Source organism: Balaenoptera acutorostrata, chromosome 13, assembly GCF_949987535.1.
Source record: "Balaenoptera acutorostrata chromosome 13, mBalAcu1.1, whole genome shotgun sequence".
Taxonomy (NCBI): Eukaryota; Metazoa; Chordata; class Mammalia; order Artiodactyla; family Balaenopteridae; genus Balaenoptera; species Balaenoptera acutorostrata.
In genome coordinates this window covers 20,200,090-20,218,874 of record NC_080076.1, presented here as the reverse complement: position 1 = coordinate 20,218,874, position 18,785 = coordinate 20,200,090, and the positions used below count along the sequence as shown (strand labels likewise).

Genomic DNA, 18,785 nt, shown 5'->3' with positions numbered 1-18,785 from the left:
GATAGGCTTTGCCAAGATAATGATGAGTTTTTAATTTAAAGATAAACAGCTCTCCCACTGCAAGCAAGTAAATCCTTGGCACCATTCTCTCGACTTTACTCCATGGTAGCAGTAATGCTGTTTCACACAGGCAGAATCTTTTGCCTCCTGGTTTCATCTAAAATAATGCAAGACAAGTCAGTAGAGACTTGCTTTTCCTAATGGTTTATAGGGTGTAAAAGTAGTCATAACATGCCCCCTATTGAGGAAAAAATAAGACCACCTTGTAATGGTAGGATTTCTCTTTTTAAAACTGTATGTAAGGTATTTGTATGATCGCAGCTCTCTATACCAGGGAAAGTTTCATTTCTAATATGGATTACTACTTGTGGAGAAAGAATCGCTGTAATAAGAGTGTGAGCATTGCTCTTCTGTTAGAAACTCATTTAGGGGACTTGCATTATGGTTTAGGAGGCCAACACACTAATTATAATTTGACTGAGGCTATATTGTAAGTAATAGAAAAATTTTGTGAGAGGAATCAGATTTTTGAAATTATCATCACTTTGGACCATTTCTGTAGGTCTCTGAGAGAAAGACTCTCTTAAAAAAGACTCTCTTTTTTAAACCTTTAACCAAAAGGTTTAAAAAAAAAAAAAAAGCAGATTTCAATCTCTTTGATTGGTTCCCTAGAGAAACTTACATCATGAGTTCATTCACTCTCATATCAGAGTAGGGATCCAATCTATCAATGAACCAGAAAAAATGAACCAGAAGGAGCAACTTGGCATCATGTTAGTTAACACATTGGATTATGAATCCATATTACCCAGGCTCACGGGACCCCTTCTCCTCCCTTGACTTCCAAGAGCAGTTCTGCGTGAGTCCCCTAGGCCAACAGGGTAGGTCAAAACAAGACTTCTCAAATGAACCTTTTAAGGAGTTTTCTCTTCACTGCCCCTTCCACAGAACATGAGCTTGTTCAGTATGTCAGGGAAACATGGGCAAAGGAGGGGATTGGGATACAGATTCCTGAAAATCATTAGCTTACCACCACTAGGAAGTCAAAAAAGAACTTGAAGGAGAACTTTCTAAACAAATAAAAGGGATGACTTATACAATGGAAATGTGAAGGAATACATTGCGTGGAAAATAGTTTAGACAGTACTGGGGCTTATTCTTTCCATGCCCATCCAGCTGATGTCCTGGCTATTCCAGAATACACCTGGCCTGCCTGTCCCTAGGGGCTCATGCACTTGTGCTTGCCTCTGCCTGGACCCCTCTTCCACCAAAAAACATCTCCTTCCAGTCACTTCCCTAGCATTCTTCCTATCTTTGCTTAAATATTATCTTCAAAGAGAGAGGTCTTATTTAAAATCAGTATCCTATTTAACTGACCAATCTATACACCATTTAGTTTCAATGATCAGTCAAATAAAAATTGCTGCCACAGCCTTTCACCCCTGGTAACTCCCTATCCCTATGTTCTGCTTCACTTTTCTTCATAGTCCATAGGACTTCTCTGAGTTTATCTGTTCCTCATCATTGGAAGATATTTCCATGAAGGTAGAGATTTTCCCCTTTTCTTTCTTCCCTGTCAAATGCATCTCTTCCCTCTCCCCACTGCTGTCGCCTTGGCATCTAGAACAATGCCTGGCAAATAGAGAGCCCCAATAAATATTTGGTGAAAGAAGAAATGAATGAATCTTGTGTGAGAAACGAACTGGGTGGATTGTAGAATAACATAGTGTTACCTTAAATTTTTTTTACTCCTTTATTGAAGTAAATGTTTAAATTGTACAATTTATTGAATTTTTGTCATGAAACATACCCACGAAAATATGACCATTATCAACACACTGAACATGCTATTACTTCCCAATGTTTCCCTGTACTCCTTCACACTCTCTCCCTCTACTCCTGTCCCCAAATACTGATTTGCTCTCTGTCCCCATAAAATAATACGGTATATCCTCTGTTTTTCTTCTGGATTTTTTCAAGTATAATAATTTGATATTTATCCATTGTTGTAATATTTGTAGTTTATTTTTATTGTTGAGTTATATTTCAATATGAAGGCAGGAAGGAAGAGATGTAGGAAAGGAATTATAATGTTTATGATATTTGTTTAAAGAATTTTTAGTTATTGATAGATTGGATCCCTACTCTGATATTGATAAAGATTCTATAATTATTTTCAGATCAGAAGATGTCAGGTCATTAAAGAATTTTCAAAGTGAAACAGTATGAAAGAATTCGATAAAGTGTTTGTGTGTTCTTAATTTTATAATGCTACCATTTTTTCAAATTTAGAATAAAAACATAATAGATTACTTTTGCTGTTAATTTGGATTCACAGAAAATTAGGAGAAAAATTCAAGGAGCTATCTAAATATCTGCTCACTGACAAAAACTATTTATTATGGGTTATATTGTCATTAACAGTCAAATAACAACTACTTAATTCATTTATGCATAATAATTTTAATGTAAAAAGAAACAAAAACAAAACCCACAAAATATGGCATCAATTTTCTTTATTTTAAGGCATATCATAAGCAATTATTAAAATGGTATATATTATATATATATTATATATATTATATATATATAATATATATATATTATAATGGTATATATTATACCAAACATTTCTTGATGATAATTTGTAACAATATATGTAATCAAAGTGAAACTAAGTTTCTTTTCATTTCCCACCTCCATGTAGTTACTTCATAGCCCACCTCAGACCTTCTTTTTTTTTTTTTTTAATCAATTTTTTTTTTTTAATTACACTATACTAGGTGTGTTTTATTTATTTATTAATGGCTGTGTCGGATCTTCGTTTCCGCGCGAGGGCTTTCTCTAGTTGTGGCAAGCGGGGGCCACTCATCATCGCGGTGCGCGGGCCTCTCACTCTCGCGGCCTCTCCCGCGGCGGAGCACAGGCTCCAGACGCGCAGGCTCAGTAACTGTGGCTCACGGGCCTAGTTGCTCCGCGGCATGTGGGATCTTCCCAGACCAGGGCTCGAACCCGTGTCCCCTGAATTGGCAGGCAGACTCTCAACCACTGTGCCACCAGGGAAGCCCCTCAGACCTTCTTATCCAATATTTTGATTAGTATAATTATAAGTACAAATACTTTGACTACAATTGAGGTTTTTGTTTTTGTATTTTGTGTGGTACTACTTTTAGACTAATAAATTTCATTCTCCATTGTAATGATTTTTTAATCACTCAGAAATGTTTATTTAAAGAAACAATTCAAATGATGAAGCCGAAACGATGAGGAGATAGGAAATAATTCATACCTGACAAATAAATGATCTACTGATGTTAGTAAAACAATACTTTTGTATTTGAAGAGTTCAGATCTTTTTAGGCTTCTGAAGCTGCTTATTCTTATTCTCAAGAGATCCAAACACCGTCCCAAAGTCAAGCTGGAGACCACATGAGCAGGTCCTACCTGTATTACATTGAACTGTACTTCTGTGTTCAAAAATGAATATAGTGAAACCCAAATAAAATTCAACAGTGTCCTTCCATTTTTGATTTGAAAATTCATTATTCTAATGGAAATCATCCAGGTTGTTAGGTCAGTTAGATGGGTCCATTCCAAAAGCTCACATTTATTACAACCCAGCATGATGGTTGGGGTATAAGAGGAACCTAAGTGATCTCCAAGTGAAAGGTGAAATCTCCTACCACACAGCAGATGCTTAAAGCAGAATTCATGATCCCAACACCCCTACACATGTGCCAGGAAATGCATTACCAAAAATCTTCAATGTGGCATAAATAGGAGATGAATCTATATCACGGTAAGACATTTGTTATTATCCAAAAGTCAACTTCAAAATATATCATTTATTCACACACATACACACACACAGATATCGCAGGTTCAGTACCAGAGCACCAATTTAAAGAGAATATCACAACAAAGCGAGTCACATGAAATTTCTGGTTTCCCAGTGAATCTAAAAGTCATGTTTACACTATATTGTAGCCTGTTAAGTGTGCAATAGCATTATATCTAAAAATATATATATACATACCTTAATTTAAAAACATTTTATTGCCAAAATATGCTAACCATCATCTGACAATGCAAGGTTGCCACAAACCTTCAATTTGTAAAAAAAAACCACAGAGTCTGTGAAGCACAGTAAAAGGAAGCATGCCTGTATATTTTTCCTTACATTTATGTACCGTCAGCCCTCTGTACCTGCAGGTTCCACACTAATGATTGGCTGAATCCATGGATGCAGAAACCATGGATACAGAGGGCCAACTGCACTCTGCCATTTTATATATGGGACTGAGCATCCGAATGGGTTTTGGTACCCGAGGGGGCTCTTGGAACCAATCTCCTGTGGATACCTAGGGATGATTGTACATAAAAACCACTATCAAAAGGTCAAAGTTGACAACCTTAACCAGTCCCTTCAGCAAAAATCTGCCAAAAAAAAAAAAAAATCAGTTTTTTTTTTTTAAAGTTTAAAGCAAAATTCATCTTCCATCATGGGAAAGCATCTGGTTTCTTCATCCATTAGTAAGTTTTGAAGAAAGAGTTCCTTTCTTTGCATATATATTTGTTTGATTTTCTGAAATGTCATCTTCCTGCAAAGTTATTGATGTATACATTAAATATAATACAATAAATTCCATTAAATACTGGCATTGAGCAGTTTTAATATGTAAATTTAGACTGTGTTTCAAGGAGTAAATAAGACGCAGGTAGTGATCTTTCTCATTCAGATCTTCAGCCAGGCGGCTCATTTCCGTAGCCTAACCAACATCAAATATGGGGTCATGCCTTCAGTCTTCAATTCACTGCGGAAAAGACCACACAATCATCAAAATCGAGCACATCAAACTTTACTGATATAACTGCTGTACCACTCCATTACCGTCTCCACTACTGCTGTACTACCAAGTCTGAACTAATTGCTTTAACCGAATAGATGATGATTAATTGATTGATTCTAATTCCCCATGAGGCACAGTAGAAGCACATTATGGATGCATTAACCTTATGTAAATGCATCTGGTTGTAAGAGGACAGGAGTGAGGAAGAGTGAGAGTGTGTCTGCCCTTCTACTCAGTGAAGACATGCACCAGAGTGACTTGGAGATGGGACACACAAATCGACTGTTCCGTCAGGACGTTTTAGTTCTGTGGGTTTCTCATAGCCTAAACTTCTCTCCTCACTGTGTGAGTCTAGTTTAAAATATATGTATACACACACACACACACACACACACACAAATATACACATGCACACATCAATATGTGTGTGCACACATATGCACACATATATGTATATATGTGTGTTTTATTGTTGCTGTTTTGTTGTTTTCTAACAACCTGATCCTCAATATCCAGCAAACCATTTCTTTGGTGTTCAACTTAAGAAACATCTATACGTTCTAATGCTTGGGGAAAAAAAACTTTGTTTTTTTTTTTTTTTTGTACTGACTGAGAGAATTCTATTTTATGAGTGATTTAAGAGATTTGCCAAGATTAATTTTTAAATATATGTGATGCTTGTTTTTCTTTGCATTAATGGCTACTTTTACACTCTAATTCCTCCCAAGAGTTATAATTCCATTCTACGTTGGTGAATCTAGACTTACCGAACCATACAACCACTTACATTCTCAAATGGCCAATTGGTCAGATTTCATTTTGCAAACATGAGACCTACCATTAGAGATATATCATTACTATTGGAATTTCTACCAAAATCATAAAACAAAGGGCATATTCATTCCAGTTTCCCTATTTCAATTAGGAAAATTTCCCATTTGACCTTTCCTCAGTCATAGGGAGAAAAAAAGTCTTTAAAACTACCTTTATGAATGAACTGCAGCTAAAGAACTGGCCGTAGAAGTCATTCTCTCAAACTCATCCCCTCCGTACCAGCCTGAGTCTCATCACGCGATACTGGGGTCAGTACAATATGGAGACCACGTGTTGCTCCCTCCTCTGCTCTACTCTGGCTCCATTCCCTCCAGGGTCAAAACAGCTGAGGGTGGCCATGATACCTCACTACCCCAAGAGGATGTATCTGGTAAGGGAGCTAAAATCGACCATCCTCCCTTTCCTTGGAAAGTCATGCTTCCCTTTCTATTCTAAACTCTTCACCTCTTCCTGCTCTGAAGTGTCTGCGTCTCTTACTGCTTCTGAAATGTGGGCATTTCACTTCCTCTTTTAATACTTCTCGGGCTTAATTTTTCTTTATTAGATGTTGCAGAGCTGTTGGCCAAAAACTTAATGACTTAGCATCTGGGGGCCCAAAGATTTTAGAAAACTTGATGCATAATGCTTCATCTCTAGTCTCTAATTACATACATCATTAGCAAAGTGAAGCATGGTTGCAGGGTGTCTTGAAGAGGGAGAAAGATCTACTTGAATCCCTAGACTGGGGCTAATCATAGGGGATCTGATTCTCCACATCAGGCACTGTGCAGAAGAGAGTTTCAGAAAATGGGTTTTGGCCCTAGAGAGACTAGGCTGGAAATTCAAAAGTTGCTAGAACAGGAAGTTTTTAATCACTTTCTAAATGATTCATGTAATTACAGACTATGTTTTCTTTTAAGTGATAATTTCATGGAATTTTATGGAAATGAGACTTGAGCCCAGAAGTCTTTTTTTTTTTTTATACAAACCTCTCACTTCTGATTCTGTCAACATTAGAAAGTGATGTGATGGTTTCAACTATTATTTCCATTGCTTTAGGGGTCATTATCATTGCTTCATTCATTTGTTATTAGGTAGTTGTTGAAGAAACTTGTCCTTAACAATGCAGGAAATAAAGTGAAAAACAAGGAACTATTCCTGCCCTCTTGACATTTACAATCGACTTGAGAGACAGACATGGAAACTTAAATAAATACACATGATTTATGATTAAAATGCCCATCGGTGACACAGAAAATATAAGCAATGGAGGAACAAGGATGGTGGAGGAGATAATCTGTACTGTTTGGATTAAGTATTGAAGCCAAGACTGGGCTTGTTTTATGCCAAAGAAGAGGAAAAAAGATATCTAAATTTGTTCATTCATTTACTCATAAAGTAAGTATTCATATATCAGGCTTCAAGGATTCAGTGGTTAACAAGATTAATAGAGTTCCCACTCTCAAAGAACCGGGAGACAGACAGTAAACACGTGATTACGTAAGTATTAATTGATTGGATAATTTCTCAAATGGTATAAATGTCAACCGTGTTCAACAGGAGTCGTGAAGGCAGATGGCGGTGGGGGAAGAGAGGCCTTACCTTGTAGAGACAGCTTTGGATACCTTCGGCCTAGGAGTTTCAGACCAAAGTGCCACCTTGGTTTTTAGTTCTTTGTTCTGAAATAGAAAAAAAAAAAAATGTGCAGAGATCACATGTGTGTTAGCACATTTACTAGCCACATGCTTAGTGTTTCTGGGCGACCCCATCTACATCCCTCCTTAGCAGTAAGTCTGTTGCTCCAGTCACTGTATTAGAACACAGAACGTAGCCAGTTGCGAGTCCCCAAATATTACTTCTGAAAATACAAACACTCCTTGAAAAATGCATAATTTACCAAGGGATTCAAATTTAGTATTCTGACTTAGCCTCTGAAATTCAACAGCTGAACTCTCTGTTTCAATTTACAGTTTCTTTTATATGGACAGATGCGAGGAACTTCATGAAAGAACTCTATTAAAGAACCTTTTGAAAGACACGCACGATATTTATTGCACATTTGTCTTTCTTGTGCAATCTCTTGATTAGAAACTCCATGAAAATAGGCACCATCTGTTCCTTTGGTTCACGGCATCCTTAGCCTCAATATTCTCATTGAAGCCTCAGTTTCTTCATCTCTAGTAGTAGCGGTCCTGACTACCATATATAAGGTGGAAGAAACAGATATCATATGACCATAATATTTTAAATCTGGAAGCACCTTGGAATTCTGGGAGATAATGCAATGGCTAATAACAGGAAGGGAAAGCGTTTAAGTTTTCAGGTACAAATGCTAGCACAACCACTTGCTAGCTGTGTGACCTCAGTTAGTTTACTTATCCTCTCTGTGCCTAATTTCCTCATCTGTATTAACAGATATGATCATAGACCCTTCTTCACAGGTTCTGAAATGAAATAAAAGTACGTAAACTACTCAGCTCAGTGTCTGGCACAGATTTTAAGACTGAAAGGCATTTGGTTATGACTTTCTAGTCCAAGGACCATTATTATATCTAAAAACTGAGGTCCAAAGAGTTTAAGTGCCCAACATCTTGTTCAGGGCAGAACTCAAGACTCAAAGTCAGGTCCTTTGATAAATGGGAAGGAAATCCAAAAAAGAGGGGATATATGTATAAGTATAGCTGATTCACTTTGCTGTACAGTAGAAACTAACACGACATTGTAAAGCAACTATATTCCAATAAAAATTAATAAAAAGAAAAAGTGAAAGAAAAACCCCCCACAAAGTCAGGGTCTCCCAGTCCAGAGACAATACTTTCTCTACAATGCAGCCAAGCCAAACAATTTCTTTTTACAGATCTGGAAAGTGAGACTTTCCAGCGAAGACTCATGCCCAAGGTTGACTTGCCAGTTGGCTGCATGGGCAGGCCAGAAGTCTTTCAAGGATACAGCTGTACAGAAAGTTCTGGGCCTGAAAGGTAACCATGGGAGGAAGGCAGAAGGGGAGCCATGGCTCTCAAAGAACAGCAACACACCAGCTCCCTTCCCTGGTAGGAAACGAAGGACTTAAAAAATCATATCATTGAAGTTTAAAAGTTATTTTGTAAGACTCCATCTGCTGCTTTGGAGTAAGCCAGCACCAGAATGCATGGTTTTGGGAAATAGACACCAGAATTTTGATGGAAGAAAAAGAGTTAATAATTCTGAGTACCTAGCAAATGTCAAGACTTTTGCCTGGTGTTTTCCAGACATTCTTTTCTTCGATATAAATTCACCTCTGAGGAGTAACTTTCATTGTTATGTATGTGAAAGAAATAAGGCTGGCAAAACTCAAATTGACGAGGAAGCTTGCCTCCAGTGACCCACAGGTAGTATACGGAGAATGGGTCTGCAAATGTGCAGGCTTTATGCAGGCCCGTCTGACTCCAAAGCTCATGCTCTTTTCCCTGCAAGATGTTATTTTTCTGTGACCAGAGGAATTCGCCCAGCCTCCTTATATTACAAATAAGCAATCGGTGGACCCCAGGAGATAAAGAGATTCAGTGATTTCTGAAAGGATTCCAGGTATGATACATAGGAAAGAGAAGACAGCAAACTGTCAGGGAATTAATCAACAATGAATCTACCCCAAACATCCAGCCGCCCGCAATACACCCGGTTACTCAGTCCCTGCCATGTCTGCAGCACCGTACCAGGAGCATAGGGAATGTGAGACAGCACAAGAAAGGATAGTATCTTCCTTTTCAGCACACAGCATGCATCGTATGGTGGAGGTGATAAACATGTGACCATTAAAAAATTATAAATAAATTAATTAAACGCGATTCAAGAGATGCCATAAGGCAGCCAGTAATTCAAAGGTATAAACAGAAATCAGTGTGACTAGAATAATTTTCCTACACAAGGATGTTTAACCTGGACCTTGAAGACAGGGTGAAATGGGTTAGGTGGAAAAAAGGGAGAGAAAAAAGATGAAGGCACAGTTCTTAAAGTGTAATCCTGGAATCAACAATCTGAACATCCCCTGGGAACTTATTAGAACTACAAATCCTCAATTCCCAACCAAGCCATTGGACCAGAAACCCGGTGTGGCCAGGTGATGTGTTTTAAGATGTTCGTCAGATGATTCTGATGTCTGCTCACATCAGAGAGCCACTGGACCAGAGTAGTTTTAAATGTTGGTTGTATATTGGAATTACCTGGGAGATTTACAATCTAGTGATGCCTGGGTCCTACCCCCAAAGTTTCCATTTAGTTTGGTTGTAGTCTAGGTTCAGGAGTTTTCAAAACTCCACAGGTGATACTAATGTACAGTTAAGATGAAGAACTACTAAACTAAGGAAAGCAGAGACAAGATGTGAATTTTGTACCTTCTTATCCCTCGGCATCTACACGGAATAATAAATAAAAGATGGAGCAAAAATCTTCACACATGAATCATTTCACTGTGATATTTCAAGAGTTAAGCACTTAAGTCTCACTCAGGAAATGTACCTCAGATTTCATAAATTGAAGATATAGATGTTCCTTGTATAATGGAGATATATCGAATATACACTCCAAACAAGTGCAGGCATATATCAGGGCCAAGTACGTGGCTAAGAAAAACTCCTCTCTGTACCATACTTTACAAGTTATGAAGCACAACTTGAAACACAATATCATGATGACTACAAGCATTGGAATAAAAATATTTTTGTGGTTGGACAAGTATGTAGAAGCTATTTGGAGTTTTTCCAAAATAAACTCCTACTTTCTCAAGTTGTTGCCTTCCAAACAATGCAGAAGCATAAGAGTTATCAGCTCAGACTGTCTTTATTTTCATATATTTCAACTTCTGTGATGATTTATTTCATCTACTGGATTTAGGTCTTTATTTTTGATTCATGGGCTTTCATATGCTTTTCTTTAACTAGAACAACCAAATGCATGAGTTTTCATCATTAGTTTACAAAATTACAAATCAATGACCAGAGTAAGTCCACCATTATTATGACTCTATCCAAGGATAGTTCACTGACACAGTTTTCCAAAAGAACCTAATTTTTGCATACTTAAACTTCTAGCAACATGCTCTTGGAAGTAAATTAAATTTTAGGGATGATGGTGATTACATAAAGTAGGATACTCTTCAAAGTCTAGAAAGTGGAGTAATTTCTGAAGATGCATTTTCATATGAGCATGTCATTAGTGAAGAAGTTAGAAATGTGTGAAATGTGAGATGAATTTCAGAGCTGTAAATTAAGATGATGAAAGATATGCCAAAGTAGAAAGAAAAGTAAATAATTTTGGCAGAGTTAAGCAGAAATTTTCTGGTGATACTTAAAAGAGGTTTAAAATCCTGAAAGATTGAAAAGAAAAAAAAAAAGGACAGAGTTAGATGAGTGAATTTTATCCCCTTGTGGAGGAGGGGGAAGTGCTTGGTAGGATAGAAAAGAATACACAGAAAAAAGTATTCGTTTCCATGAGTCAAAAAACTGGAAAACAGAAAAACATTTAATGTAGTAACTGTGACAATGGCTAAAATACAGACAAATGATCCTGCAAATTTAACATTATATCTGTTCATTTCTAAATATATAGAAATATATATCATTTTTAAATACAACTGTGTGTATATTGACACACATGCATATCTGCACATACACACACTTATTTGATCACTCAGATAAGTAGATATTGGGGGATGAAAAGCATGTGCTTCAAAGTCAGGAAGACTCAAATGCAGCCGAGTGATTTTGAACAAGTGTCTTAACTTCTCTTAATCTCAGTTTAACCCCCGAGGGAATAAATAATAACTTTCTCCCAGAGTAGCTTTGAAGATTAAACAAAATGAAGTATGTAGCATGCCTTAAGAGAGATGAGTTGTTTATTATGGATGAGAAAACTATGCTGTCTGTATGGTTTAGAAAGTTGATGTCTTTAAAAGAGTTGTTCAGCTCTGGTGACCAATTTTTCATAAACTGAATCGGCTCACACTGTTATTTCAAAATAGGATAGTCCTAAGTTTGTGTGCAAGATAGTACACCCCTGCATACGTCCTCCCAGTTTAAGATCCTCATAACGAAGCATTGACTAGGGCTAGACTAGAAACAGGTTCACTCCAGCTCAAGCACTTACTAAATTCAGGTACCTGGTCCAAGATCACAGGCTCAGAGATGCTCTTCCTGACTCCCATCACTTTATAACTGTCACATTGTTCTACTCTTCTCGGAGCAGTTACCTCTCCCTTATTAAGTTGTGTACTTACTTGTTTATGTATTTACTGTATGTATCTTCAATTAAAATACAGCTAGATGAAGTCAGGACAGTGTGTCCTGTTCATACCATGTACCTACCACTTAGAACATTTCCTGGTACATCATAAACACACAAAACTATTTGCTGAATAAATAAACTAATGTGGCTTGGACGGGCTTTTTAAAGCTGAAAAGGGCATTGTAACATTCCCTGCAGTGAAGGAAACGATTTATCTACTGAAGACAATAAATTCTGAGGTCATAAAAGACATTCATCAATACTGCTATTATCTGAAGACTTTTTTAAATAAAAGAGAATGTTAGAAAATAGTAGTTTGAATCAACTTCATACAGAGAATCTTAGGCAGTACTGAGACATGCTGTCCCATCAGCGTGGGCAGACTGCATCCAACCAAGAAGTTTCCATGAGGGGAACACAATCTATTGCTTCCTCCTATCACACTGAGTGGCTAGTCAGAAATTATTTGCTAAATTTGGGGATATAGAAGCAGTGCAATGGAAGCAATACATTATTCTGGTCTAACTATTACACCAAAAGGCCAATTGGATAATGTAGTGTATAGGTTAAGTTGCCAGTTTACTTAGGACAATAAAATTAGCTTTGGGGATGACATAAATAGAGACACAACTGAAGAATATAAGATTGAATTAGAAGCAGTAGCACCACTGATGCCCTGACTCTGTGATGAGGGCTAACACTTAATTAGACATGACCAGAGCCTAGGACCATAACGAAAGATCAGAGAAAGACCACAATCTCTCCAATTAAAATGTATTACAGATGTATGATAATTAAAGCAGTAGGGCATTGGAGCCAAATAGGCAGATACACCATTGGAACAGATTTCCAGCATAAAAATTTAGTCTAGGATATATCGGCATTTCAAATTCATGAAGGAAGGCCAGACTGCTCAATAAAGTGAGACAACTAAAAAAGTAGATCCTACCTTACACCGGACTGCCTTGAATTACAGATAAACTTGGATCTAAATGAGAATTCCGGCTCAAAATAGGAATCTGAGCACGTGTGTTTTTCATCTCTACTTTCTTAGATTTCATTAGAACGATACCAAAGGATTTTTAAATATTGAAATCCCTTAATAATAAAGAGGAAAAAAGAGGGCTATTAGCAGATCAGAAATGTCAGAACTGAAAGACTGAAAGAGAGTGAAGAGTTAATTGCAAGAGCAGAGGCAGCTGCAGGTGAGGCTGTGGCAGTTGAGGGAGATGTCTGATCCAGCAGACAGGGAAATTCAGAGAACACAGATCAACAATCTTAAAAATGGATCGTCTTCGAGTTACCAATTCAACTTCTAAAAATGTATCTTAAGGGAGGAAGTAATTATACAAATAATCAGTAATGTTTGTAAAAGTTTGTTGAATTCATTGCTGTTTACAAAAGCTCTACTGGAAAACAATCCAACAGCAGAGATTAAGTTAACTAAATTATTTCAGAGCAATACAGTGGAAACCTTGGTGGCTCTTTAAAAAGATAATGTAAATTTAATTTGCCTGCTAAGCAAAGACCTCCTTGTTATACTGTTCTATAGAGAAAAAGAGACCTTAGCATGGCTTAAAGGCTTTTTATGATCTATCCCCTTCCTACCTTTCCAATGTCATCCTATGCTATTTACAGCTCTTTCAGATTAGAAGCACCCACATGGCCTCCCGTCTGGCTACCTGACGTGCCCTACCACCCAGTTTTCCACAAACGTCATATTGAAATTCATTTTCTTAGAGAGATTGTTCCACCCACCAATCTAAACGGTCCATATACATTCTTCCATCCAGGTATTATCGCCCAGAGTATTTTGTCCTTTTCCTGCAGAACCTTTCCAAGATATTATTAGTTACATATTAATTTATTTGTATCTGTCTCCCTCACTAGTTAGTAAATTCCAGAGAGCAGGGCTCATGTCTATTTTGTTCAACATTGTTTATCCAAACTTAGTGCCTACACCATAGTAGCCACTCAATAAGTATTTACAGACTTACATAACTAGTGATATGAAAAAATTGATGAAACACATAAAAGTTTAAAAACACAATAAAATGATGCCATATATAGTCTGTATCTCTAATATATACACACAAGTATGTAACAGGCACAAAATTCCCACAGAAATAGCGATACACACAACTGTGCTGAATCACTGCCCTTGGATGGTATGTTTGAGTGGTTTTCTTGTTATATTTGCTCATCCATATTTCCTAATTTGTATGGGATGAATGACCATATGTCAGTTATGTAAAAAAAAAATAGTTATTAAAATATTATAAGAAAAATATTTATAAGAAAAAATATTTTATCAAGTAACATTTGTGAAAAGTCCACTACATAAGAAACGTTGGGAGGAAATGCCTTTAAAGACATTTCTTAGGAGGAAGGGGCTCTAATGCAACATAAATCACATCACTTGATGTAAACTAACCAATTTACATCTTACTTAGGTGAGAATCTAAGGAAAACCCAAGATGCAATGAGCTTACCCTCTAAAATAAAGAGAACAGTGGTCCCAGGAAGGTAGAAACGGCAAAACAGGGGGATGGTTACAAAACTTAAGTTGCAAAATATTTACAACCTCTTTATGTTATTATGATTTTTTTCTTCTGTTTGAGGAAAGCAGAAAGAATGTGGTGGTGGAAAGAATGGTGAGGCGTGTGCTGGGGGTCCGATCATGGAGCTCCTCTCTGGTCTGTCCTGGGGAAGAGGACAGCTCCAAAAGAAGAGCAGGTTTCAATGAAGACAGAGCATCTCTGTACTCCACAGGACAGGACAACGTGACACACAGAGAAGTCACGATGCTGAGGGATGAAGCAGAAAAGGTGACCAGGTCTAGGCAGTCCATGATGAGCTATTCAACAGAGACAGAAGGGGTGGCACTGAGCACAAAGCAGAGCTGGGCTGGAGACACCTGGGGGTCATCAGGTGCTCCAATAACCGCAGGGCTTCTCTGTACTTCCTGTGAGGTAGGGGTACCACCAGCCTAGGACTGCAGCTGAATGCCTGAAAAGGGCCTCCCCAGTCAAGGCGGGGATGAGTGGGCAGGAGTAAAGCACATCTTATCACAGTGTATTATAAAGTTTTATGATAAGTTTTAAAACACTGAAACATAAGAAAATTTCAATTGGCTTCTTGAAGTAGGTGAGCCCTGAGGCAAAGCCTGGATGCCCTGATGGATATGGATGGAGAAAGAGGAGGAATAGGACGTCTCAGGACGGAGGAAAGAAACAAAGACAGGAGACAGCAAACCCGGCTATCTGGCTAGAGCTGAGTTCACGCCAGAGTGGCCTGGACCAAGCTTCTAACTCAAGTCCTCATCGAGAGATAGTATCACTGGTCTCCCCAGTAGAGAAAGTATTCTGGAACATTTGAATAAACTTTCAACAATTATTTAATAATACTTAATATTAATAATTTAATAATATAAAATTATGTTTAATACTTAATATTTTAATAATTATTGAGTACCTCCCCCACAAAGCTATAATTCTTACACATAGAAGACGCACACACACACTCACAAAAAGACATTCATACCCACATAGAGACACATGCATGTCCTCACACACACACATAGACACAGTCACACACAATCACACAGACACACACATTCACATACACACATACTTGGACACAGTGTCACACTGGCACACCATTGCACATAAGCACTCACACACACACAGGACACATTCACACACAGGCTCACAGAAATACGGAACACACCCACACTCACATTCGTACTGAAATATAGAACAGATGCCCTCCCTACCTGGGCTTCCAGTATGTTAACTTTTTCTTTCAGATCTTCAATTCTTTTATCTTGTTCTTTTAAATTATTTTTTAAGCCTTCCATCTAAGATTTAAGAAACACAAATGCAAAAATCTTGTCAGGCAACAGAGAATAGTTCCTTAAGTCAGAAATTGTACAGGTTTCTGTGGTCAAGTAATGTTTATCAAATCAACAAAATTAAATCCCAAGCATTAGTGGACTCAGCAGGCTACAGAAAATAACAGGACAAATTGGCACCTGGGGACGAGAGCACACAGACAGTGCAATTCAACACTTTAATCTTTAGAAAACCTGTTTAAACCAAACTCAGCAGGAGTGCATCCTGTGGGAAGCAACACTCGTCCTTGTTCTGTGTCTCAGCCACCTAACATGTTCATCCTGCATAGGCAGAGGCCAGGGGACATGATGCAAGGCCGTGGTCTGGCATGGGGAAGCTCCCTGCGGCAGAGATCTGGTCAACCAGCAGCATATTAAGGTGAGCCCACTTTGCTTTGGAAGAAAAGCATCTGTTAAGAGGCAATGTCGAACTGGGGGATGTGGGGTGATATCCAGGACGGTGCCAGAAGAGAAGAAACACATGGATTCCAAGACTAGCTCTGTCATTTAACTACTGTGGGCCTCAGTTTTCTCATCTGTAAAATGAGGACATGGGATGCCCCCTCTGTCCTCCTTGACACTCAAGTGCTATGACTCAATTCTCTGGCTGTTTGGTGAGGTCCTACCGAAGCAAGCATGAATGTTACATTTAGGTCAAGAAGGCATTTGAGTTATTTGGAAGGACTCCTTTTAGAAACAAATATTAGGTAGTTTTTAAAATAAAAGGATGGATGAAAGTCTGGTTTTAAGTCTAAAGCAGATTCCCAAACCAGATCAATACAAATCTTGACATAAACTGTATAAGTATGCAATTCACCATCCATCTGGCTGCCTTCACGATGACCTCTTCTCTTTCACCTGCCAAGATGTTCCCAGCGAAGAAGGGCTAGGTTACAGGCCTGTGCTAACACACCCTCTACATAAATTAACCACTTATGAGGTTATGAAAAGAGATCATTTCTTCTTCAAGAAAGGGCTGAATGTCCTAATCTACAAAATCTGCTAAAGAACAGTGTGCATTATCTGGCTCAGAACACTTAAAAAAAAACACCAAAACATCTAAAGAGCAAACACAATTTCCCAAATATCCTCGTTGAGAACATCACAGGTGTTGGCACAGAGACAAAAGAGGACACTGAAAACAGAGCCTTGTCACATGGGGATAAAAAGGAAATGTCAATGCGGAGAAGAATCTCAGTGCTCATAGAGTACAGACAAGCCACACGTATTTGGTCTTCTCACTGTAAACATACTAGCTACCAGAGAAACACACTTGATTAATCTGACCTCCTGGATGACACTGCGCAGGTTCTGATGCTGGGAGTGAATCACAAACTGCAGATGAGAGATCTGCTCCTGGAGGAGGGAAATCTCCTTTTGAAGATCCTGGCAACTGGAAATGCAAAGGAAAAAAGAGAGAAAGATTTGCTAAAGCGTTATACAGCTATTTTTACAGCTGTGCTACCAGGATCTCCTCACACATGACTCTACTACTGGGCAACATGTGGGTAAGATGCCCAGGGTCCCTTATGCCAAACAAGACACACCGAAGTTAAACAGTCATGAAGCACTCTCTGATTAGCTCAGACATGAACTTGAATGAGAAGATCAATTCATGTCAAAAGCTCCTCTCTGGCCACCTGTGACTCCCTCCCTCCATCAGGTAGTTGAGTCAAGTTGCATCGAACCAGGTGAAGCACTTATATACCTAATCTGTCTCATCTAAGAGCATCCACAGACCTAGCAACCATCAGAACACACACATATGGGATAGTAGGGTTAGAACATGGGGCCAGGAATGGAGACTTAACACATATATCAGAAACCAACTTCCAAGGATACAGGGGTTAGTATAGGTTGTGAATTGCCTGTGTTTGTCTTTTTTTTTTTTTTTTTTTGGCTTCTTATTTTTGTTAATTCTACTACATGTAAATAAGGCAAGGAAAGAAAAATTAAATTCCAGCTAATATTTTGAGTCCACATTAACCATGGTGAAGAAAGATGAGTGAAGTTTGAATTTAGATTATTCATCCTTTCCCAAAGCTCCATTTAAGTAACTGGCATTGATTACATGGCTTTTGACTATTTCTCTTCTTGCCTATATTTTTAGAATTTGAGGCAAAATGCCTTGAGACAAGACCACTAAACTTGGGAGCATTGTAATTTTGGAGTCACATAACCTTTCTAAGCCTCAGTATAACAGGTATAACAATCCCTACCTTTACAGCATTAAAAGATTATACTGTACACTTAAAGAGATAAAGTGAATGTGCTTTCGGAAAATGAGCGTTTTATAAAGTAATATATTATTTTAGCTTATTAAGGTTTCACAATTAGTAGCCAACATCCAATTCAATCGCAATTCTGATTTTTACAGTCTCTACAAATATTACAAAGGTCATAGAAATTCATGTGACACTATGGCGGAGCTTGTTCTCATTTTTTTAAAAAGAGTCTCCATTTTGTTTTACATCATGTACTAAAACATTGCTTCTCAAACTTAATAAGCATTGGAGGATCTTGTTAAATTGTCAGGGATCTTGTTAAGATGTACATTCTAATCCAATAGGCTGGGGTAGGGCTTGAGGGTCTGCATTTCCAACATGCTCCAGGTGTTCCAATGATTTTGCTGGTCCACGAGCCAGGCTTTGAGTGCTTTGAGTAGCACAGCACTAATCTACTACAGTTGTCTCAATAATGTTTAATATACAATAAGGTCGCTCAAAGCCGAGTAACTTTCAGGCAATTTGCAATATTTAAGACAGTCTTGATTTTTTCACTTGTTCAGTTTTGTATGAGAGAGCTTTTAAAAGAGTTTGTTTTACTGTAGAAAAAATTAATTTCTATAAAACTATAGAAATGTTTGCACAAGTACAAATGATGTATAATGATAGCCATTACTATTTATTTATCCTATGGAACGAAATCATTTATATTATAAAATACTGTACAATTACACAACATATATGTCA

At 37.8% G+C, this 18,785-nt stretch overlaps 1 protein-coding gene across 11 annotated transcripts in view; it reads right to left on the bottom strand.

Annotated features, from left to right (window-relative positions):
* Window positions 1–3,825: 3,825 nt before the first annotated feature.
* The window catches only part of CCDC68 (coiled-coil domain containing 68), a 50,694-nt gene continuing 35,734 nt past the window's right edge, over window positions 3,826–18,785 (bottom strand). For 8 of the 11 annotated variants that reach the window (XM_007191939.2, XM_007191938.3, XM_057526942.1 and 5 more), the window contains 4 exons: window positions 17,101–17,206; window positions 15,697–15,780; window positions 7,266–7,342; window positions 3,826–4,814 (listed from right to left, as the gene is read on the bottom strand). In XM_007191939.2, coding sequence (XP_007192001.2) covers window positions 4,757–4,814; window positions 7,266–7,342; window positions 15,697–15,780; window positions 17,101–17,206 — 325 coding nt within the window. In that variant the 3' untranslated portion in view covers window positions 3,826–4,756. Of the gene's footprint in view, window positions 4,815–5,637; window positions 5,685–6,652; window positions 7,343–15,696; window positions 15,781–17,100; window positions 17,207–18,785 lie in introns of all 11 variants that reach the window. The other 3 variants (XM_057526944.1, XR_009005084.1, XM_057526945.1) reach the window with 3 other exon arrangements.